We start from the raw sequence: 16865 nt of genomic DNA, 5'->3' as shown, positions 1-16865 counted from the left end.
AAATTTGAATTTTTTGATAATGGACATGTTCAAGCATTGATAAATTATTCAAAAAATAAATCTTCACTATTAATAGCAAATCGTATTTATTTGGCAAAACTTCATGTATGGAGAAATATGGCAAGCACTGAAAATTTGTCAGAAATTCTCGTTTTTTTAATCGTTGATTAATTTTGATTTTCCCAATTAAATCCTATCACTTTTGTGTCCACAAACAAGTGAACACAGCTGAAATATGTTCTGTACAATTTCCACCTTTATTCCTTGATATATACTGTTTTTCAAATATTCAGAAATTAGTAATGAATTTGAAAAAATGTGTTTACTCTGTACAGTTGATTTGATCAAATTATTAGCGAAAAGGAAATCGGTAATGGCTAGACACAATACAAGACACAATGTCATAACGAGATGGCAGAGAGAAAAAGAGAGAGGGAGATGAATGGTCCGTTCATTTTATGGGTCAACTCTTTGGCGGGAAAAAAAAGGAGGCGCGGTGTTCAAAGTGTCATTGCGTTGTTGTTCCGGTTATTTATCTTCTTTTTTTCTGTTTTTGTGCACTACCGTTTGCATCTTTTGAAGTTTTTTTAATGAAGTTTGTGTCCTCTGAAAATATCATTTGATTTTTTCAGATAAAGTCTATGAACTTGAGTGTATAATGAGCGAAAAAGATGAAAAAACTGAAACCTCCATTAAGTCGGATATGTCTGAAATAAATGTTTTGTTGCAAAAGTCAAAAATGGCTGATTTGAGAGATGCTCAACGTGGACAGCATACTTCCATCATGACGTCATTGTTCTCAAATTTGTGGAGCTACTGCGGAACATGGTCTTCATTAGTATCTGAAGATTATCTATCGAAAATTGAAACTAGTGCATTTTCATCAGCGACAGTGGCTACAACAATTCTTTGTACATCTGGAGGCGCTCCGACTCTGCCAGCTTGGAAGTTAAACTTGCTACCGGTTTGTTTATTCATTTTGACATTTTGTTAAATAACCAAAAATTAATTTATTTTTTAATAACATTTATTTTTCATTCAGGATGCAAGTATTCTATCTACAAAATCAGTTCCTATGTTGCTCTGGGATGTTGATGCAGCTAACACAAGTACACATTCAATGGGCTTAAAGAAGCAAGAATTCACTGGCTTAGCTATTTCAACTAAGTCTACAATTTACATTCGAGACAGCGATGATATAATCTTATGCGCTGAGCCCCTATTGATTGACCCGAAGCTTGTAACTAATTTGGATTTTAAATTTTCCGTAAGTTGTTTTCAAACACAGTACATATTTAAAAGCGACATGGCTAATTTGATCAAATTACAAATTCATAGAAAAAAATGTCGCAGTGGCTCAAAATTGATGGTTAAGTCACCGAAGTTTTATTTTCCACTTTACACTTTACAGTTCCACTTTAAAGTAGAGCGAGCTCCATAGAATGCAAGAGTTTTAAGCTTGAAAAATCAAAAAAATATAAACAAAGAATTAGTTTCATTTTTAATTGATTTGACTTAATCAATATTTTCAGCAAATAACAAGTCAAATTATATCACCAACCAAAGGACCGTTTGATACAGAAAATGTTGGTATTGAAGAAATTGTGAGTATAAAATAATCATAACTTGCATTGTTAATTCGAGTTTTTAGAAATCCTCGTCTTCGAATCAACCTGCATCAACATTTCCAACTCCAGTGAAGCTGAATCCTGCAATAGCTCGTATTATGGGAAAATCGAGAACTCCGAATAAATTGATGAGAAAATGTAAAAAGGACGCAGAAAATCAGCGAACATTAGCCAAAATGGAGCAAAGCCTTCAGCCGCCTTCAAACTTTTTAGCAAATGACTATTTAGTACGAGAATCTGAACGTGCTGCACATCAACAAGAAGCTTCTTCTTCTACATCTCAATTCAGTTTGGATGGGACAAAGATCATCAATTCTCCTAAAACTCCGTTCTCCGTGAACGGTGTCGGAAGCTTGCCGTTTGAAGAAGGCATTGTCTTGAAGGCTCCCCAAAATAGTCCGGCAAAAGAACACGAAATTTTGGAAGGAGAACAACAAATCAGCAAGGTTTTTGTATCTCAACCAAGGGTGGAGAATTTAAGCGTTATGGAGCACACTGGGAAGGAGTCGCTTTTAAATGAAAACATTAATAGCTCAATTGAAGATACTACAAAAATCAGCTCTACCGAAGATGTTGGAATAACAGTTTTGTGTGTACCACACCAGGAATTGATACCGCCTTTGGAATTGTCCGAAACGAGCAAGTGCCAAGTTCATAAGCAAGGAAACAAAAAAGTGTTGGAAAATGTCTTGCAGCCAGAATTGAAAACTCCAGTTACATTTTCTAAAGACTCTGTGAAAAGAGAAGTTTTGAAGGTTGGTTGATTATAACATGATATTTGTAAATGAAGATTTCTGAGGCGCCACTGGAAATAAGCCCAGCCAGGGGAGATGAAATTGCAGCCGCCGAAAAGCGAATGAAGGAGTATTTGGAGAAGAAAAATCTCTTGTCACGGATGTTGCCTACTCAAGTTCAATCAACAACAGCTAGTTTGAATAAGAAAACCGGCACTTTTGCTGCATATGAAAATCAAGCACAAGAATATAAATCAGAACAAGCTGAGTGTTCAAAACTCACGAATACTTCTCATAGCAGCTCGCCACTTAGAACGTTCTCATTTGAGGTTTTACTTTTACAATGTGTCAAAAATCAAAATTAACAATTTCAGAACAAAATGGACATCAGCCCAGCAAGAGAAAATGAAATAGCGGCTGCAGAGAAGAGAATGAAGGACTATCTGGAGAAGAAGAATCTTGTGTCACCGCTAGTACCAGCTTATGCTACTCAAGCTCAACCAACAATAGTTAGCATTATTGAGAAAACCGCCGCTTTTGGTCTTCCGAGCGGGATCGAGTTTGCTAGTGAGCGTGGAGTTATTTGCACTCAAGACAGTGAAGCATATTTTGATTGTGCAAAAGTTCCAACACCAGTGAAACTTTCAGAAAACAGCTCTTTACTGAAAACGCATATGTCCAAGGTTTGCTTTTTTTGTTGTTTTAAATTATAAGTGAATCTTAAAAATTTAAGAGCAAAATGGAAATCAGCCCAGCCAGAGGAGATGAAATAGCAGCCGCCGAGAGGAGAATGAAAGAATATCTTCAGAAGAAGAACATTTCGTCGCCACTAGTTCCAGCTTTTCAAGCTCAGCCAACAGCAGCTAATTTAAATGAGAAAACCGTCACGTTTGGTGTGACTGAAGGATTTGATCTCGTTGATGGACGTGCAGTTGTTGGCCCTGAAACCCACCCTCAAGAATATAAAACTCGACAAATTGGAAGTTCAACTGTTTCAACATCAATTGAAAGTAGCTCACCTATGAAAACGTCATTGTTTGAGGTTTTACTTTTTTCTACTAAATCCCAATAAAAAATAAACATTTAAGAACAAAATGGAAATCAGCCCAGCAAGAGGAGACGAAATAGCGGCTGCAGAGAAGAGAATGAAGGAGTATCTGGAGAAGAAGAAACTTTTAGCACCACTAGTGCCAACTTTCGCTTCTCAAGCTCAACCAACAATAGTTAGCATTATTGAGAAAACCGACGCTTTTAGTCTTCCGAGAGGGATCGAGATTGCTAATGCAGAAGTTTCAACACCAGTAAAACTTTCAGAAATCAGCTCTTTACTGAGACCGTACTGTTCCGAGGTTTGTTTTTGTTACACATTCAAAATTAAACATTGCACATTTAAGAGAAAAATGCAAATCGAGTCAGGTGAAGGATATCAAATCGTCACAGCTCAAAAACCAACAACTGAAGATTTAGAAAACAATTATGTTGGCTCGCAACTGATGTCATTGCCAACTTCTCAAGCTTGCTCAACTTCATCAAGAATATGTACAACTAGGAAAACATTTTCATCTGATACTTCAACAAGGATTTATCCTACAACACTTGAACATTTACCGGCAAATTCAAAATCAGTTCAAGTGCCCGTGACAAAGGACAATCATGTATTGGTGGTTTCTAGTAAAACAACTTCTACAGTGAGGTCCAGTTTTTCTGAGCAAGAAAATGATGAAAACAAAGAAAACCAACATGATCCAAAGTTGCTCTCGCTTGCTCGAACTCCCCTTGCTCTATCAAAATTTGATTCTTCTAGAGAAAAAACGGCATCGAAGGTTAGTTGAATCATGCTGAAGCATTATCGGAATCCTATTTATTTTCAGCCACTGGAAATCAGTCCAGCAAGATCAGATGAAATTGCGATGGCCGAAAAACGAATGAAAGAGTATCTAGAAAAGAAGAAATGTTTGGTGAAACCAGTTTCCATTGTTCCGTCAACTTCTACAAATGCCACTTCCAAACCAGTATCTGCCGAGGAAAACAATATTAAATTAGGATCGACGGGAAAATCAGTTGAGAAAATGGCTTAGTAAACTCTTTAAAACTTTTTATTTAATTTTCAGACCACATTGCATATTTCTTCTCAAAATCTGCAATCGAGTCATACAACTGATTGTGTTGTGAACCATAGAAATCCAAGTGAATACAACAATGGCGGCACAAAAGGAATGTCCCTATCACAAACACTTCCGCAAACCCCAATAGCTTTGTCAAGCGTTGTTGAATCAGTTGAAGTGATTTCGTGCAAAGTTTCAACGGAAATAAGTCCAGCAAAAGCGGATGAACTTGTGGCTGCTGAAAAGCGAATGAAGGAGTTTTTGGAAAAGAAGAAGAATGCAAAACAGCGATTCCCTATTCCAAAAGCTGTCAATTCTTCAGGGAACTCAACTCGCTCCATTGTCATAGAGGAAACTAACACTGTCAAGACGGAACTAAATGCTCGAAAAGCAGCTGAAATCAACTTACAAATAACAAAACCTCCGATTTCAACGATACCAGTGGTTCAACCAAGTACACCTTCATCAACAAGAAAAATCTTGGTGTCAAATGTTAAATTGCCTGCCATTCTTCAAAGCAAAGATGAATATATTGCGAGTCAAAAGCTTATGCAAGATTTACGGGAGAAAACTCAGAATTTAGCAAAGCAGTTGTCAATTATATCAGCTCAAGCTTCGAGAAAATCTAGTGATGAAGTCATACACGGGAAAACCGGCGAAATGGAAAAACGGAGGCAAACCTATGGCACAATACCATCTCAAATAATTCCAACGTCTTCACAAATATCAAACACCAGTTCTAAAGTTAGTTCGCTCGTATCTCATGGCCGGACTAAATTGAAGAATACCACAACTACAAAGGTACGTGATTCAAAAGCTGCTCTAATTTGTACTTACTAGGAAATATATAAGATCGACGGGTAATCCAGTTGACCCAATGTTTTTTCAATTTAGCTTTTTTTTAATCGGAAATAAACTAAAATTTATGAAAACACTGAATTTTAACAATCTAAAAATAACGAAAATTCAGTAAAATTGTTTCTTTTTTCAGATTCCTTCCGGAGTAAATAAAAACGGTTTACATGCGAACACCTGCCGGGATCCAACTTTTCAACGTTCAAATCACAAGGCAAGAGATTTGAAACCAAGTGACGGGAAATGGCTAGAACGAAATATGGCACAGTTGTTTGGGCGATACGTGCCGCTGAAACAGTCTTCTCATAACTCAACGAGCGGAGTAGTAGAATGTTCAAATGAGGTGATAAAAATTTAGTATTTCATATTTTGATATAACTATTTTTATTTTTAGAAAAGCGATATTGCGCCGGTGGATGCCTGTACCAGTTCAAATCCGGAAACTGAAAAACCATCGGATGGTTCTGGATTTCGAATTATATCGATATTCGATCACTCTACTAAAACTATTCATTTTCCATTGTGAAGGGTTTTGGATATCATTACATCTGTTCCGGTTGTCATTTTCCATTTATTTTCCAAAATACGGTTATATTTTATGGGTTTCTCATGTCAGTGATAACTTGTTTCGTATATTATAACGAATGTTTGTTTGATTTTAAATACAAATCCCCTAAATCGGTTTATTGATTTTTTTAGATGTATATTTCAAACTTTTAGACCAAGAACACTGTGCTGTTATTTTTGCTATAAATCCTTGATTCCTAACATATTTATTTCTAAATTGATTATCATACCATTGGTGCAAAATTGGGCCATTTTGAATTTTTATATATTTCTATTTCTAATAGCATTTTTTTTTAAACTTATTACATCTTGTTTGGTTCCATTAAATATCTGTGAAACAAACACATGACCAACACCCTGTAAAAACAGTTTTGGCAGACAACACCAAAACAGTATGGAAATGTGAGAGACTGCGAGAAAGGGAGACAAGGTCCGCAGGTGTACGTAATATACGTTGTTTTCTACAGAACACTGCTTGAGACAGCTGAGTGCCTTTTCCGCTTGTATATTTTATCTATTCTTTTCGAATTACAATTTCAACTGTTTCTCATCAATTTTTAAATCCGAGAAATTAATTTTGCAGCTAGCTGGTTGGAACTTGGGATCCTTGATTCAAAACAAGAAACCTGTCTATCAAGTGCCGTTGTTTCGAACGTATGAGCAACTATGAATGAGAAGTTTGCATCTATTTACTCGGTTGGTAATTATCCCCTTGATAAACAGTAGCATAGTATTTACAGGGACTTGGCCAATATCACCATATGTCTATGTCACTGACCGAGGCAGAGGTTCCTAGTTGCAATCGTTTCCAATTTGGCAGAATATCTTCCTACTGCTCTGACATGTGGGAGTATTACAAACCGCAATCATTGGAAGCTCTGAATCCAACTTTCCCAAAAATAGGAACTTGCCCATCTTCAACTGTGTCAATGGCAGACAATTTGTCAGGGATTCTGGAATTGCACTCATCGTTTGATTTAACAAATACAACTTCTAAATCGGTGAGTGCTTATAACTGTACAGTAAGAACATCTTAGTACTAATATTAAAATTTGTTGATATTAGTTTAATGTTCTACAAAATACTCTTAAAATGTTTTAGGTTCCGAACACTCCTTTTGGCGAATATCCAACGATGATTTGGGAGGCTCCAAAGTTGTGCACATCAGATAATAATAATAACAACTCTTGCAAAAATGATCAACGTAATGAAGAAAAGGTTGATGATAAAACGAGGTCTTTAATTAAAAAACTATCGGTTGGTTGCATTTTGGTTTTGCTTTATTTTATTTTATAAAATTATTTTCAGAAAATTGCCAACTATGTGTTCGGACCTTTCTTCAAGTCTGCAATCACCAAAAATTCAAATTTTGCTATCAAACCACTGGAGATTAATGAACAACCAGATATAATCAATTGCAATTTTCCTGTTTCAAAATCTGCCGTGAGCAAAACGAATTTGAAAAATGTGAGTAATAATTACAAACAAAAAATGCATTTCGCTTCAAAATCCCATTTTCATCCAGCGGACTTGGAAATGAATCCAGCGGACTTGGAAATTTCTTTGATGAGAACTAACAACACAGAATCCAATCTCAAGAATACTGAGAAGATCGCAACTTCCATAAACGAAATGATGGATATGATCTCAGATGACAACTATATCCCAATGCTCCAGAATAATGTGGCGAAACACCAGAAGAGAAAAGTGGAGATATGTTCGTTAGATGATAACGTAGTGTATACTTCTAGAAAACTAACAAAAGAGCTTTTGAAATGCTCAAAAACTGAAAAACCTGACTATGAGCCATCATCTGCAAAAACTCCCCAGGGAAACTTCTTCAAAGGCGATTCCTCGGCAAAAATTGATTTGTTCAAAGGATCACATAAGTTCATCAAAGACGAACGTGCGGAAACTTGTCCTGATAAAACTGAGATAACGCCGGAAGAAGTGATTGGCTCTACTCAAAACTTGCACGAGAACAAAGCAATTAAAGATGTCAAAGTGCCAATCAACGCAAACAACTTGAAACAAAAAAATGTTAAGGAAATTCCAACGACAGTAGATGTTGGTCAGCTACCAATATTAGATTACAACTATTCAAATTCTTCAAGAACAATGAATGAAAACTTGTTCAGCCCAAAGGTGAGATATTACTGAAATTGGTAGTGATGAATATTTTTATTTCAGAAAGTGTTTGGCAAAAACGAGTATCAATATGGCCCGTCGATGGGTAAACTAATTGAAAGGATGGGAACCGGAACTCCAAAGAAAGTGGTCTCCGAGTATTCTTCATCTCCAATAGCTGCAATCTTTTCGCCAAAAAAGGATAGTCATGAATTTGCTGATTCAAATAAACTGCAGAAAACTACAAAACCTTCCATTTGTATGAAATTTGGAAACTGCGGTCGCCTTCCTGATTTGGAACCAAATAAGAAAAACTGGTTGAGACAAAACATGGCACAATTCGCTGGTCACCATGCGTCTGTTATTGATAGCACTAAAAGCTTTACCAAATTGAAGGAGGTAATTTCAAATAGTTACGCATAACTTTAACTTTTAATTGGTTTCAGATATACAATCTTCCGCGCACTACTGGCCACAGCAACTAATAACTTTGAAACTAAACTTCCTCCATATTGAATTGATCTTCATTTGTACAATTATAACACTTTTTAATTGAAATTAATTATTTAAACGCCACTTTGTGAATATCGTTTGATTTTTATTTGCCTTTTTTTATAATATTTAGTATATAATTTTTGGTATATTTTTCCTAGCAATTAACATTAACATTTAAAGTAAACATTTAAAAGACTGACTGTCGAGTGAAGAATTGCACAATGAATTTTTTGGTATTTTACTTCAAATTATTTCTGTGATCATCATCTTAAGCCCGATACTTTCTCACATTTTCGCAAATTTACCGCAAACCTTGCTATATAATAAAATTGTATGTACACACTGCTTTAATGTTCCAGATGGAAATTTTTTTAAATAATTTCATGAACAGTTTTTCAAGACATCTCTCGTTTTTCAATGGTTTACGCTTTATCTATACGAGATTCTTCTCAGAGTACTCCAAAACTGTTTAATCGATAGCGCACACCTTCTCTATTTCTCAGCTTCTCCAAGTGTCGTCAAATATGATGTTGCATATGTATGTGCATTTTTATTATCCTTGCAACGTCATTCGGAACACTGTTTTTCCTTTTGATTTCATTGATTTTTCAATTTAAAAAGCCACATTTTTTAACGACATAACTAAAAGATAAATTTCAAGTTTTTGTTGTTTTTTGAAGTGTGAGTAGTTGTCTTTTTTTTCACATATTTAGTTTAAGTTATACCTAAATTATAATAACATAATACTTGTATTCGTATTTCCATTTTTTTTTGTCTTTTTTTTGTATGATGATTCAAATTAGACTTTCACAAATGCGTATACTTTCAGGTAATTATAAAACAATATGTCAGACCCAAGAAAAGATCCGTTGATACTCAGAAAGTTCGCCTATTATGAATTTCGTCAACGAACCCAGGTGGTAAAAGCTCACTCAAAACTCAATGAATTGGCTATTCAAGACGGGCTCCAACCACTCTCTTATCGTGAAGTTGAAGGATGGTATTTGAAGTTTACAGGAGGCGATTTTGACTTGGAAGATGACATTCGGTGAGAATGTGCAAACATATTATATCATTCGATTTTCATTTCAGAATCGATACAAATGATAGAAACATTATGGATCTTCCAGAGGAACTTCAAAAATGCATTTTCAGTAATTTGAATTGCACCGATTTGTAAGTATAACAATTAACAGTACAATAATAAAAGGGCATTTTCAGCAATAGACTAAGAAGAGTGTGTGTCCTGTTTAAGGAATACGTTGACGCTGGAGAACCGATGTATGACAAGATAGAGATTGAATTTCAACGGACCATGATTCTGGTCAAAATAAACTGCCCAAAAACAGGATTGCGGATTACAAGATATGAAGAGAACGGTCCAAATTGCAATTTTATTACAAGCGAAGGGACCGAAACAAAAGCCGCTTCTTTCATCGAAGAAGCAACACTCGATTTCTACACTGCCGTGAAACGGAAACACACAAAATTAGTGAAATTCACTATCCTTGTGGCAAACAATCTTTGCACCGCGGAATCAGATGCCAAAAGATCCCGTTTCTTCGAACTGATGGACGAAAAATTGTCTTCGCTACCCTCACAGCTATGTGTCGAGCGACTTGATATTTATGTCAAAAATCCTATCGAACTGGAAACGATTTTGCAAAATATGAAACCTGGGATGCTAGAAGAGCTGCTTGTTCTGACTTCCTATTTTCCCGATACAAATGATGTACACGACATGGACCAAATCGTTGTGCTTCCACAATGGGCGCATATCAACAAGCTATTGATATGTCTACGCAGAACCAACATTTCGCTCCTAAATGTCGTCCACATGAAAAAAGTTTCTATCACTGATAAGATAATTACTTTGGATGAAATTGTCAAATACAAAACTGTAAGTAAAGTTTGATGTTCTGTTTGTAAAAACTTTTGGTATTAATAACAACCATGAAAACGAATTCAAATCAAGTGTTTGATAATCTTTGAAAATTTTTAATTTTTTGGTGCAAAAATCAAAATCAAAATCGATAAATGAAACATTTTACGCTGATATTCAAAAATGACCCAAAAAAACTTCAGGCACTGCAAAACATTCATTCCATGCAAAAAATGTACCACCAAATAACATGTAATTTAAGTCAAGAAGATCTGAAAAATGCATTCAATTTAAACGAAACACTTAACGACCGTGGAACTATTTTCGGAACCCTCACATTGTCCAACGGAAAATTTATGAATGTCGAAATCAGGGAACGGGGGTTCACAATTCGTTGTTAAATAATATTGATTGATTGTTTGTTTTACAATGTTTTATGTACAATGCCTGCTTTTTTAAATTTATTTTATTGTACAAGATTCAATCTTCCAAATATGGATATGTACCTCCAGTCGGAACCGCAAAATGTTTTTGTTCCGTAAAACAAATATTCCATTAAGTTAGTATCTTAATGTTTATTGAAAAACAAATGCCAATATAAAAATAATGGAATGATGCTCATTGTAATGCTCAAGCAAAAATTCGTAGATAAATTGAATTATTTCATGCTTGAAACCAGAAATAATTGAAAGCATGAGATTAATCATTCGAAAAAAGTCTATAGAAGCAATATCACAATAATAAAGAAATGTGCATCAGTATTGAAGCTCTTTTGTCTGGCCGTAATCGAGAATTAGAATGCAGTCGATTTTATACGACTTCCGTTTCGATTTGAGGAGCTAATTGTGAAGAGGTCTGAAAGAACGGTAGTTTGAACAAAAGTTTTTTTTAAAATTATGTACTAAAATACTTTATAAACTGAAGGATGATAGACCCAACACGATTTTTGCATGAAAATCAGACCATAATTAGTGGAAGCAAGGAAAGTTGTAAAAAAAAAACAAGAAAAAAGCACGCATTAAAAAATATGCGAAACTCTTCATAATTGACAAAACTCAAACAAAAGTTAAGAACAACATACTCAAAAACTCCAAAACTTTTTATTCATTTAAACTAAAATTTGTCAGAAATTGAAATAAAGTATTTTACAGATCAAACGCTAGGGCCACAAAGCGCAGTAATATTTTAACAAATTAAACTCAAAACAAAAAAAAAACACATCAACCCAATATATACATTTTTGAACACGAAAATTGCAACTGATATTAACTTAAAGCTACAAATTGTTACATTTTTAAAACAATCATTTAAAATTCTCTGGCACCAAAAAGTTACATACTCATAGTTGTTGATAAAAATCACTATTGAATTTTACATTGATTTTTCATTTTCGTCTGTTGTTTGGCGTGCTGCCTTTAAATGAAGGGTGGCGTAAATGGGGGCTTATTACAAAAAATGCTTGAAAACTAAAGGTAAATCTTACTTATTTTGAGACGTGTTGTTCAAGTTAAATTTTGGTTTGGGGTAGGTTTCCACGGCGGCCGACAATTTCCGAGTTTGGCCACACACTATACTTAATCAGCAATTTTATAGTGAGTGGTCAGACTCGGAAATTGTCGGCCGCCGTGGAAACCTACCCCAAACCGGACGCATGTGCGTCCGGTGGGTCAAAGGTGTGTCCTGTAGAACCAAAATCGGACGACCGGACGCCGATTTGCACATCTTTAATTTTTAATGATATTAACATTTTTAACAATTACACAAATTTCAAATTGAGCTGAAGCTGTTTTACCCAAACTTCTATAGCTTTACAAATATTCAATGGCTAAATCAAAGTCTAATTTGCAATTTGCAAATCTACCCGAAAAAAGATCACTCATAACAAAACCAATATTGTTGATTTTGCAAGACTTCTACAGGAAACCTCTCTAGATCATGTTTCTCTAGACCAAAAGGTTGTAAAAATAACGCAAGGAACCCCCTCTGTGTAAATTACACACGAGTGAATAGCTCGGCATGTCGTCATGTCTGCGCCGCCGCACAAACCCATAATTTTAAAGTTTTATTTTTTTGTTTTGTGCTTCGTAATACATATGAGTAACAAGATATGGGCTACTAAACTTTTTGATAATTTTCTTTAGAGTTTATGAGCTCAATTAATTGTCATCATGAATATAACCGGGAAACATATGAAGTGTGACATATTTTTTGTGGAATTAAGATTAATATGTACCTACAATAATGTTGTATCGTTTAAATCAGTACTTTCCAGTTACTTTGATCACTTTTTGAAGAAAAAAAGAAATAAGGAAGCGGTTAAATAAAATAAAGCAAACAACCACACACCTGATCAGACGAATATCATCTTCTCAAATAAGTACCTCTGGTTGAGAAGCGACTAGTAACCGAGACAATGTCTCTTTACACTTTTTTGACCGAGATGGTTTTTCTGTGATCAACATCGGTGGTCCGGGTCCATCATTGTCGGTTATTGGTTTTCGGTTACAAAAGTAGGAGAAAAGAGTGTCAGCAAATGGCCGGGAGTATTTGATGTAGATGATTATGTTAAAACTGAAAAGTAAAAATTGCTTATAGTTGCTAAATATTTCATTTTGCAAGAATCTTATTAAATATTATTTTAAACGTTTAAATAACTGACATGGAAAATAATTCATGATTGCATTGAAAAATGAAGTACATAGTTTTTTGACTACCAAAGTTTTACAATTCAAGTTTAATTTTATTTCAATAACTTTGTTCAAATATTTCCTACCTCGAATTAAAAACCACTAAAAAGTTTGACAAATCCACTATGTAGTTAATTTTGCTGCCCAGCGTCTCCGATAGATAACTTTCAAATATATTTATGACCAAGGCAATTGTGTTGCAGCAAATGAATAGCAGAACAACAAGAATTAATGACATAGTATCATCCATATTAGAGGCACTTGACCCGAACACTGAGAAACCTGTAAAAATTATATAATTTGAGAAATTTGTTTTTTTTTCAACGAAGCTCTCTGGTGCAGCGCAACTTTGAGGCAATAATTTCCTACACTTTTGATTTTAAGTTCAATTTTATTCAGGGACTTGTGGAATCGCCGTCCAACTGGCGATTGGTTGGGTTTTTTCCAAATGCTCATGAAATTTGCATGTTCTAGTAATTGATATAACTATAAAATTTTCCAAAACATACTGTATGCTTTTTTTTATGTTGCGTTATAATTAAAAAAAAAACACTTGCTAGTGTCAATTTATTTTCAGCGACCTGGGGGAAAATTGAATACTTACCAATAATCAATGTGTTGAGAATAATCAATGTGAACAAAGGACCGACGGCAAGAAAAATTGCATACATATATTTATAATATATTGACTGATACCTGAAAAATTAAGAATTTCATTAGTTAACACAATTTTCCTGGAAGATAAACTTTTCTTGTGTTTCAAAAATTACTCAATAAATTATAACTAAGGTTTCCATGTGAGAGTGGCGCGGCGTCAGCGCCTCACGGCCGGCCTTCGCCGTCGCCGTTCGCCGCGATGTGCATTTTGGCATAAACTCCGGTGTTTACGTAGTGAAGATTTACGGTTGCACACCGTAGTTTTGCAAAGCTAAGGTGGTTATTTGGAAGCGGTCGACATGTTCCGGGTTTCGCGCCGCACTATGCATGCGGATACGTTGCGGCGTTAGTGAGACTGTTTGAAGCGACTCACCGTCCGGCGCCCACATGAAAGCCCTAGTTATAAACTTTAAAAAATTTAGAGTATAAAGAAATTTAGCATTAAAAACCTCAGTTTTCCCCCATGTCTAATAAGTTATTTTGTATGAAATTTCAATTCTCCACTTGCCACCACGAATATCAAATTTAGTATTTACAGCAAAAAACTCACATTTCATTATATCTCAAAGTAGCTGGACACACTTCTTTACTCATACCACCCAATTCTTGATGATAACAATCAATGACGAATCCTTCAAAAAAGTGTGGAACATTGTAGAGAACTGAGAATATCACAACGCATGTAGCAAGAAAGTGAACAGTTTCTTTGCGGGAAAATGCTCGTCGCACTTTTTCGGGAAGGCAAACCTTAAATTTTTAAATTTCTCAGTTTGGGAATTTAAAAAAGATTATGGAGCCACAATTTATCAAAAAAAAATACAAGAATAAAGTATATTAATTTTTTACTGTTGTTACCTACCTGCACAAAACAATCAACACCAGCGCAAACGGTGAAATACACGGAGCACGTTTGAGCAATCATGCCCATTGGATACACGATTGCAGACAACTGTCCAGAAATTCTCGCAACAGTCAGCGAAAATGGACGGAATGTTTCGAGGGAGAATAAAAAAATTCCGGTTAGAACAACACCCGTATCGGAGCACGCAAGTGAGAAAAGATACAAGTTAGTGGAACATCGCATTTCTGAAAATATGCAAAGTTGTAAATTTCAAAGCACAGTATTTTATTTTTAACCCCGGTGTTTTAGTACTTCTTTAATTTAGGCCAAAAAATTACATAACATGCTATATTTAGAATATGCTGTCAAGCAGAAATTTAAAACTTTTTGAGAAATTTCGTCTCAGCTAAAAAATTTTTTCTAAATTTGTTTACACCAGGGGTGTGCGGCAAATCTTAAAATTTGCCGAGCTCGGCAAATTTGGAAAATTCTGCAAATTTGCCGTGCTTAACAAAACTCCGAAAAAAATTTAATACTTTTTGGTGCTTTTTGGAACATCAAAACTACTGAAATCTGAACAAACATCTGGCTTCCGAATAAGTTATTTCTGTGTAATTTTACTAACATTTTTGCAAAAATCAATAGTTTTGGTCAGAATTGTACTGTCAAATTTAGATGTGTGCGGCAATTTTCGTTATTTGTCGAGCTCGGCAAATTCGGAAAAGCTACTTTTTTGAAATTTGCCGAGCTCGGCAAACCGCAAATTCGGCGAATTTGCCGCACATCCCTGAGTTTCCACCTACCTGGACGACTATAAACAAAAGCTGAAATAGCATTTCCCACAATGCCAAAAACTCCAACAATAGGAAGAATTATTCCGATCACAATAATATTGAAGCGAATGTAATCCCACTCTTTGGATCCATGGTAACATATTCCACACTGAAATAATGATTTATGTGTTACACAAGTATTATATGTTGACACACACGTGGTGTCAGACTGTTCCATTACGGTTTGATCTACAGAAATGCGGGAGTTTTTTGCCCAAAACATGTGACGTCAGCATGCTCTTAACTATGCAAAATCAGTTAAGAATTCTGCGTCTCTTCTCCGGCGTTTCTCGAAGAACTACGTAGATCAAACCAAAATTGAACACTCTGACACCACGTGAAAAATGCAATATTTCTCAATGATTTCAAATTATTTTAAACTGTCTCTTAAAGAGCTAATGTAATTCAACTGAAACTTTTACCAAAATGGTAAACGTTAACGTGATTCGAAAAAGGCTTACTCACCAAAGGTTCACAGTTTTGAAATCCCACTGAGCTTGGATCGATAATATCATGACTGATTAACTGCTTGATTGATGCGTAGACAACTCGATTGACATCGCATCCGTCAGGTATTGACATGTTCAGTGCAGCCTGCTCATAAATATCCACGGAATCATCCATCTTTAGTGACTTGTTTTCAGTTTGTACTTTACTGTTTCCATTTGAGGGGGTTGAGTTTCTTAGAAAAAAGAAAGTTTATTCAAAAATATAGCGAAAATAGAAATGATGACGAGCAAAGATAATAAGAGAGAAGACGTCAACTTTTTTCGGGGTTTTGGCAGACTTGGAAACAAACTAGATTTGAATTTCAATGAGTTCTTTCGAAACTTTCAAGTTTTATTTTCAGAAATGTTTTTTTCTAAAGTCGAACAAATGGTTTTCATTAGATGAGCAGGAATCACAAAACTTCGGTTTAGGTGAGGAAAAAGAAAAACAGGAACAAAGACATTTTGCGGTTGAAAAATAGAATTGATATACTAATGATAGGGTTGGAAAATGCTAACAAGGGGGTGTGAAGAAGCAGAATAAATGAAGAAAACAAAATATTGCAGGAAACTTATTTACTGCGATAAGTCAAATGTTTATTTTAAGGTAATTGCTTTTTTTATAATTAGGTGAAACCGTATGTAAAAAATACAGAATGATAACAACATTAATTGATCGAAAAATGATTTCCTTTTCTTTATGTATGTTTCTTTGTTCTCAAAATATAAAATTCGAAAATGACATGCAGTTCAAATTAAGCGTGTAGACTTAAGTTTTTGTAGCTTCGCAATAAATTGCAACTTATTAAAAATTGAATACGCCTACATTACTACTAGAATTTGGTTTTTATGTAGTAGTCGATTTCTAAAAAAATTTTCCAAAATGTAATCTAATAAAAACGTAAAGTCTGATTGCATTTTAGGATTAGAAAAAACACTATTTCCAAGCTTAATACAAATGTCACG

The 16865-nt window shown here is 34.9% G+C and overlaps 4 protein-coding genes across 5 annotated transcripts; 3 read left to right on the top strand and 1 right to left on the bottom strand.

Moving 5' to 3' along the window:
• Positions 1–632: 632 nt before the first annotated feature.
• On the top strand, positions 633–6091 carry F23D12.2 (BRCA-2_OB1 domain-containing protein). The gene is made up of 13 exons (NM_001373574.1): positions 633–964; positions 1043–1267; positions 1533–1604; positions 1652–2383; positions 2428–2691; positions 2737–3045; positions 3096–3404; positions 3451–3711; positions 3757–4185; positions 4234–4422; positions 4474–5268; positions 5459–5665; positions 5717–6091. Exons 1-13 carry the CDS (start codon positions 659–661, stop codon positions 5846–5848), a joined length of 4230 nt encoding a protein of 1409 aa, NP_001359574.1. The 5' UTR covers positions 633–658; the 3' UTR covers positions 5849–6091.
• Positions 6092–6470: 379 nt separating this feature from the next.
• Positions 6471–8752, top strand: F23D12.10. Of its 2 annotated transcripts, NM_001373573.2 has the most exons (7): positions 6471–6585; positions 6630–6890; positions 6991–7146; positions 7198–7356; positions 7415–8034; positions 8080–8415; positions 8463–8752. In NM_001373573.2, the coding sequence occupies exons 5-7, from the start codon at positions 7426–7428 to the stop codon at positions 8499–8501; spliced, it is 984 nt and encodes a 327-aa protein (NP_001360444.1). In that variant the 5' UTR covers positions 6471–6585; positions 6630–6890; positions 6991–7146; positions 7198–7356; positions 7415–7425; the 3' UTR covers positions 8502–8752. The 2 variants fall into 2 exon arrangements, with proteins under 2 accessions (NP_001360444.1, NP_001123139.1); NM_001129667.3 differs by having other exon boundaries at positions 7198–8034; positions 8463–8634.
• A 585-nt stretch (positions 8753–9337) lies between these two features.
• On the top strand, positions 9338–11009 carry fbxa-179 (F-box domain-containing protein). The gene is made up of 4 exons (NM_001129710.3): positions 9338–9559; positions 9604–9687; positions 9733–10411; positions 10597–11009. Exons 1-4 carry the CDS (start codon positions 9357–9359, stop codon positions 10792–10794), a joined length of 1164 nt encoding a protein of 387 aa, NP_001123182.2. The 5' UTR covers positions 9338–9356; the 3' UTR covers positions 10795–11009.
• frpr-17 (G-protein coupled receptors family 1 profile domain-containing protein) lies at positions 10954–16095 on the bottom strand. Its single transcript, NM_077999.5, has 8 exons — positions 15877–16095; positions 15382–15520; positions 14597–14823; positions 14288–14484; positions 13685–13776; positions 13167–13362; positions 12740–12964; positions 10954–11248 (listed from the first exon to the last, which is right to left on the bottom strand). Exons 1-7 carry the CDS (start codon positions 16033–16035, stop codon positions 12763–12765), a joined length of 1212 nt encoding a protein of 403 aa, NP_510400.2. The 5' UTR covers positions 16036–16095; the 3' UTR covers positions 10954–11248; positions 12740–12762.
• Positions 16096–16865: the final 770 nt, after the last annotated feature.

The sequence above is a fragment of the Caenorhabditis elegans genome, chromosome X (genome assembly GCF_000002985.6).
Source record: "Caenorhabditis elegans chromosome X".
NCBI lineage: Eukaryota > Metazoa > Nematoda > Chromadorea > Rhabditida > Rhabditidae > Caenorhabditis > Caenorhabditis elegans.
The sequence above is the reverse complement of the archived record's forward strand: the minus strand, read 5'-3'. Positions and strand labels throughout refer to the sequence as shown.

Excerpts from the sequence above, each read along its gene's own strand:
- frpr-17 (NM_077999.5), bottom strand. The coding sequence starts at position 16,035 with ATGGATGATTCCGTGGATATTTATGAGCAGGCTGCACTGAACATGTCA. Across the intron at positions 15,521-15,876 it reads TTCAAAACTGTGAACCTTTG|TGTGGAATATGTTACCATGG; the intron begins GTGAGTAAGCCT and ends TCATTATTTCAG. Across the intron at positions 13,777-14,287 it reads ACTTTGAGATATAATGAAAT|GTATCAGTCAATATATTATA; the intron begins GTGAGTTTTTTG and ends TTAATTTTTCAG.
- F23D12.10 (NM_001129667.3), top strand. The coding sequence starts at position 6,556 with ATGAATGAGAAGTTTGCATCTATTTACTCG. Across the intron at positions 6,586-6,629 it reads AGTTTGCATCTATTTACTCG|GGACTTGGCCAATATCACCA; the intron begins GTTGGTAATTAT and ends TAGTATTTACAG. Across the intron at positions 8,416-8,462 it reads GCTTTACCAAATTGAAGGAG|ATATACAATCTTCCGCGCAC; the intron begins GTAATTTCAAAT and ends AATTGGTTTCAG.
- F23D12.2 (NM_001373574.1), top strand. The coding sequence starts at position 659 with ATGAGCGAAAAAGATGAAAAAACTGAAACCTCCATTAAGTCGGATATG. Across the intron at positions 965-1,042 it reads GGAAGTTAAACTTGCTACCG|GATGCAAGTATTCTATCTAC; the intron begins GTTTGTTTATTC and ends TTTTTCATTCAG. Across the intron at positions 4,186-4,233 it reads GAGAAAAAACGGCATCGAAG|CCACTGGAAATCAGTCCAGC; the intron begins GTTAGTTGAATC and ends ATTTATTTTCAG.
- fbxa-179 (NM_001129710.3), top strand. The coding sequence starts at position 9,357 with ATGTCAGACCCAAGAAAAGATCCGTTGATACTCAGAAAGTTCGCCTAT. Across the intron at positions 9,560-9,603 it reads GACTTGGAAGATGACATTCG|AATCGATACAAATGATAGAA; the intron begins GTGAGAATGTGC and ends TTTTCATTTCAG. Across the intron at positions 9,688-9,732 it reads AATTTGAATTGCACCGATTT|CAATAGACTAAGAAGAGTGT; the intron begins GTAAGTATAACA and ends GGGCATTTTCAG.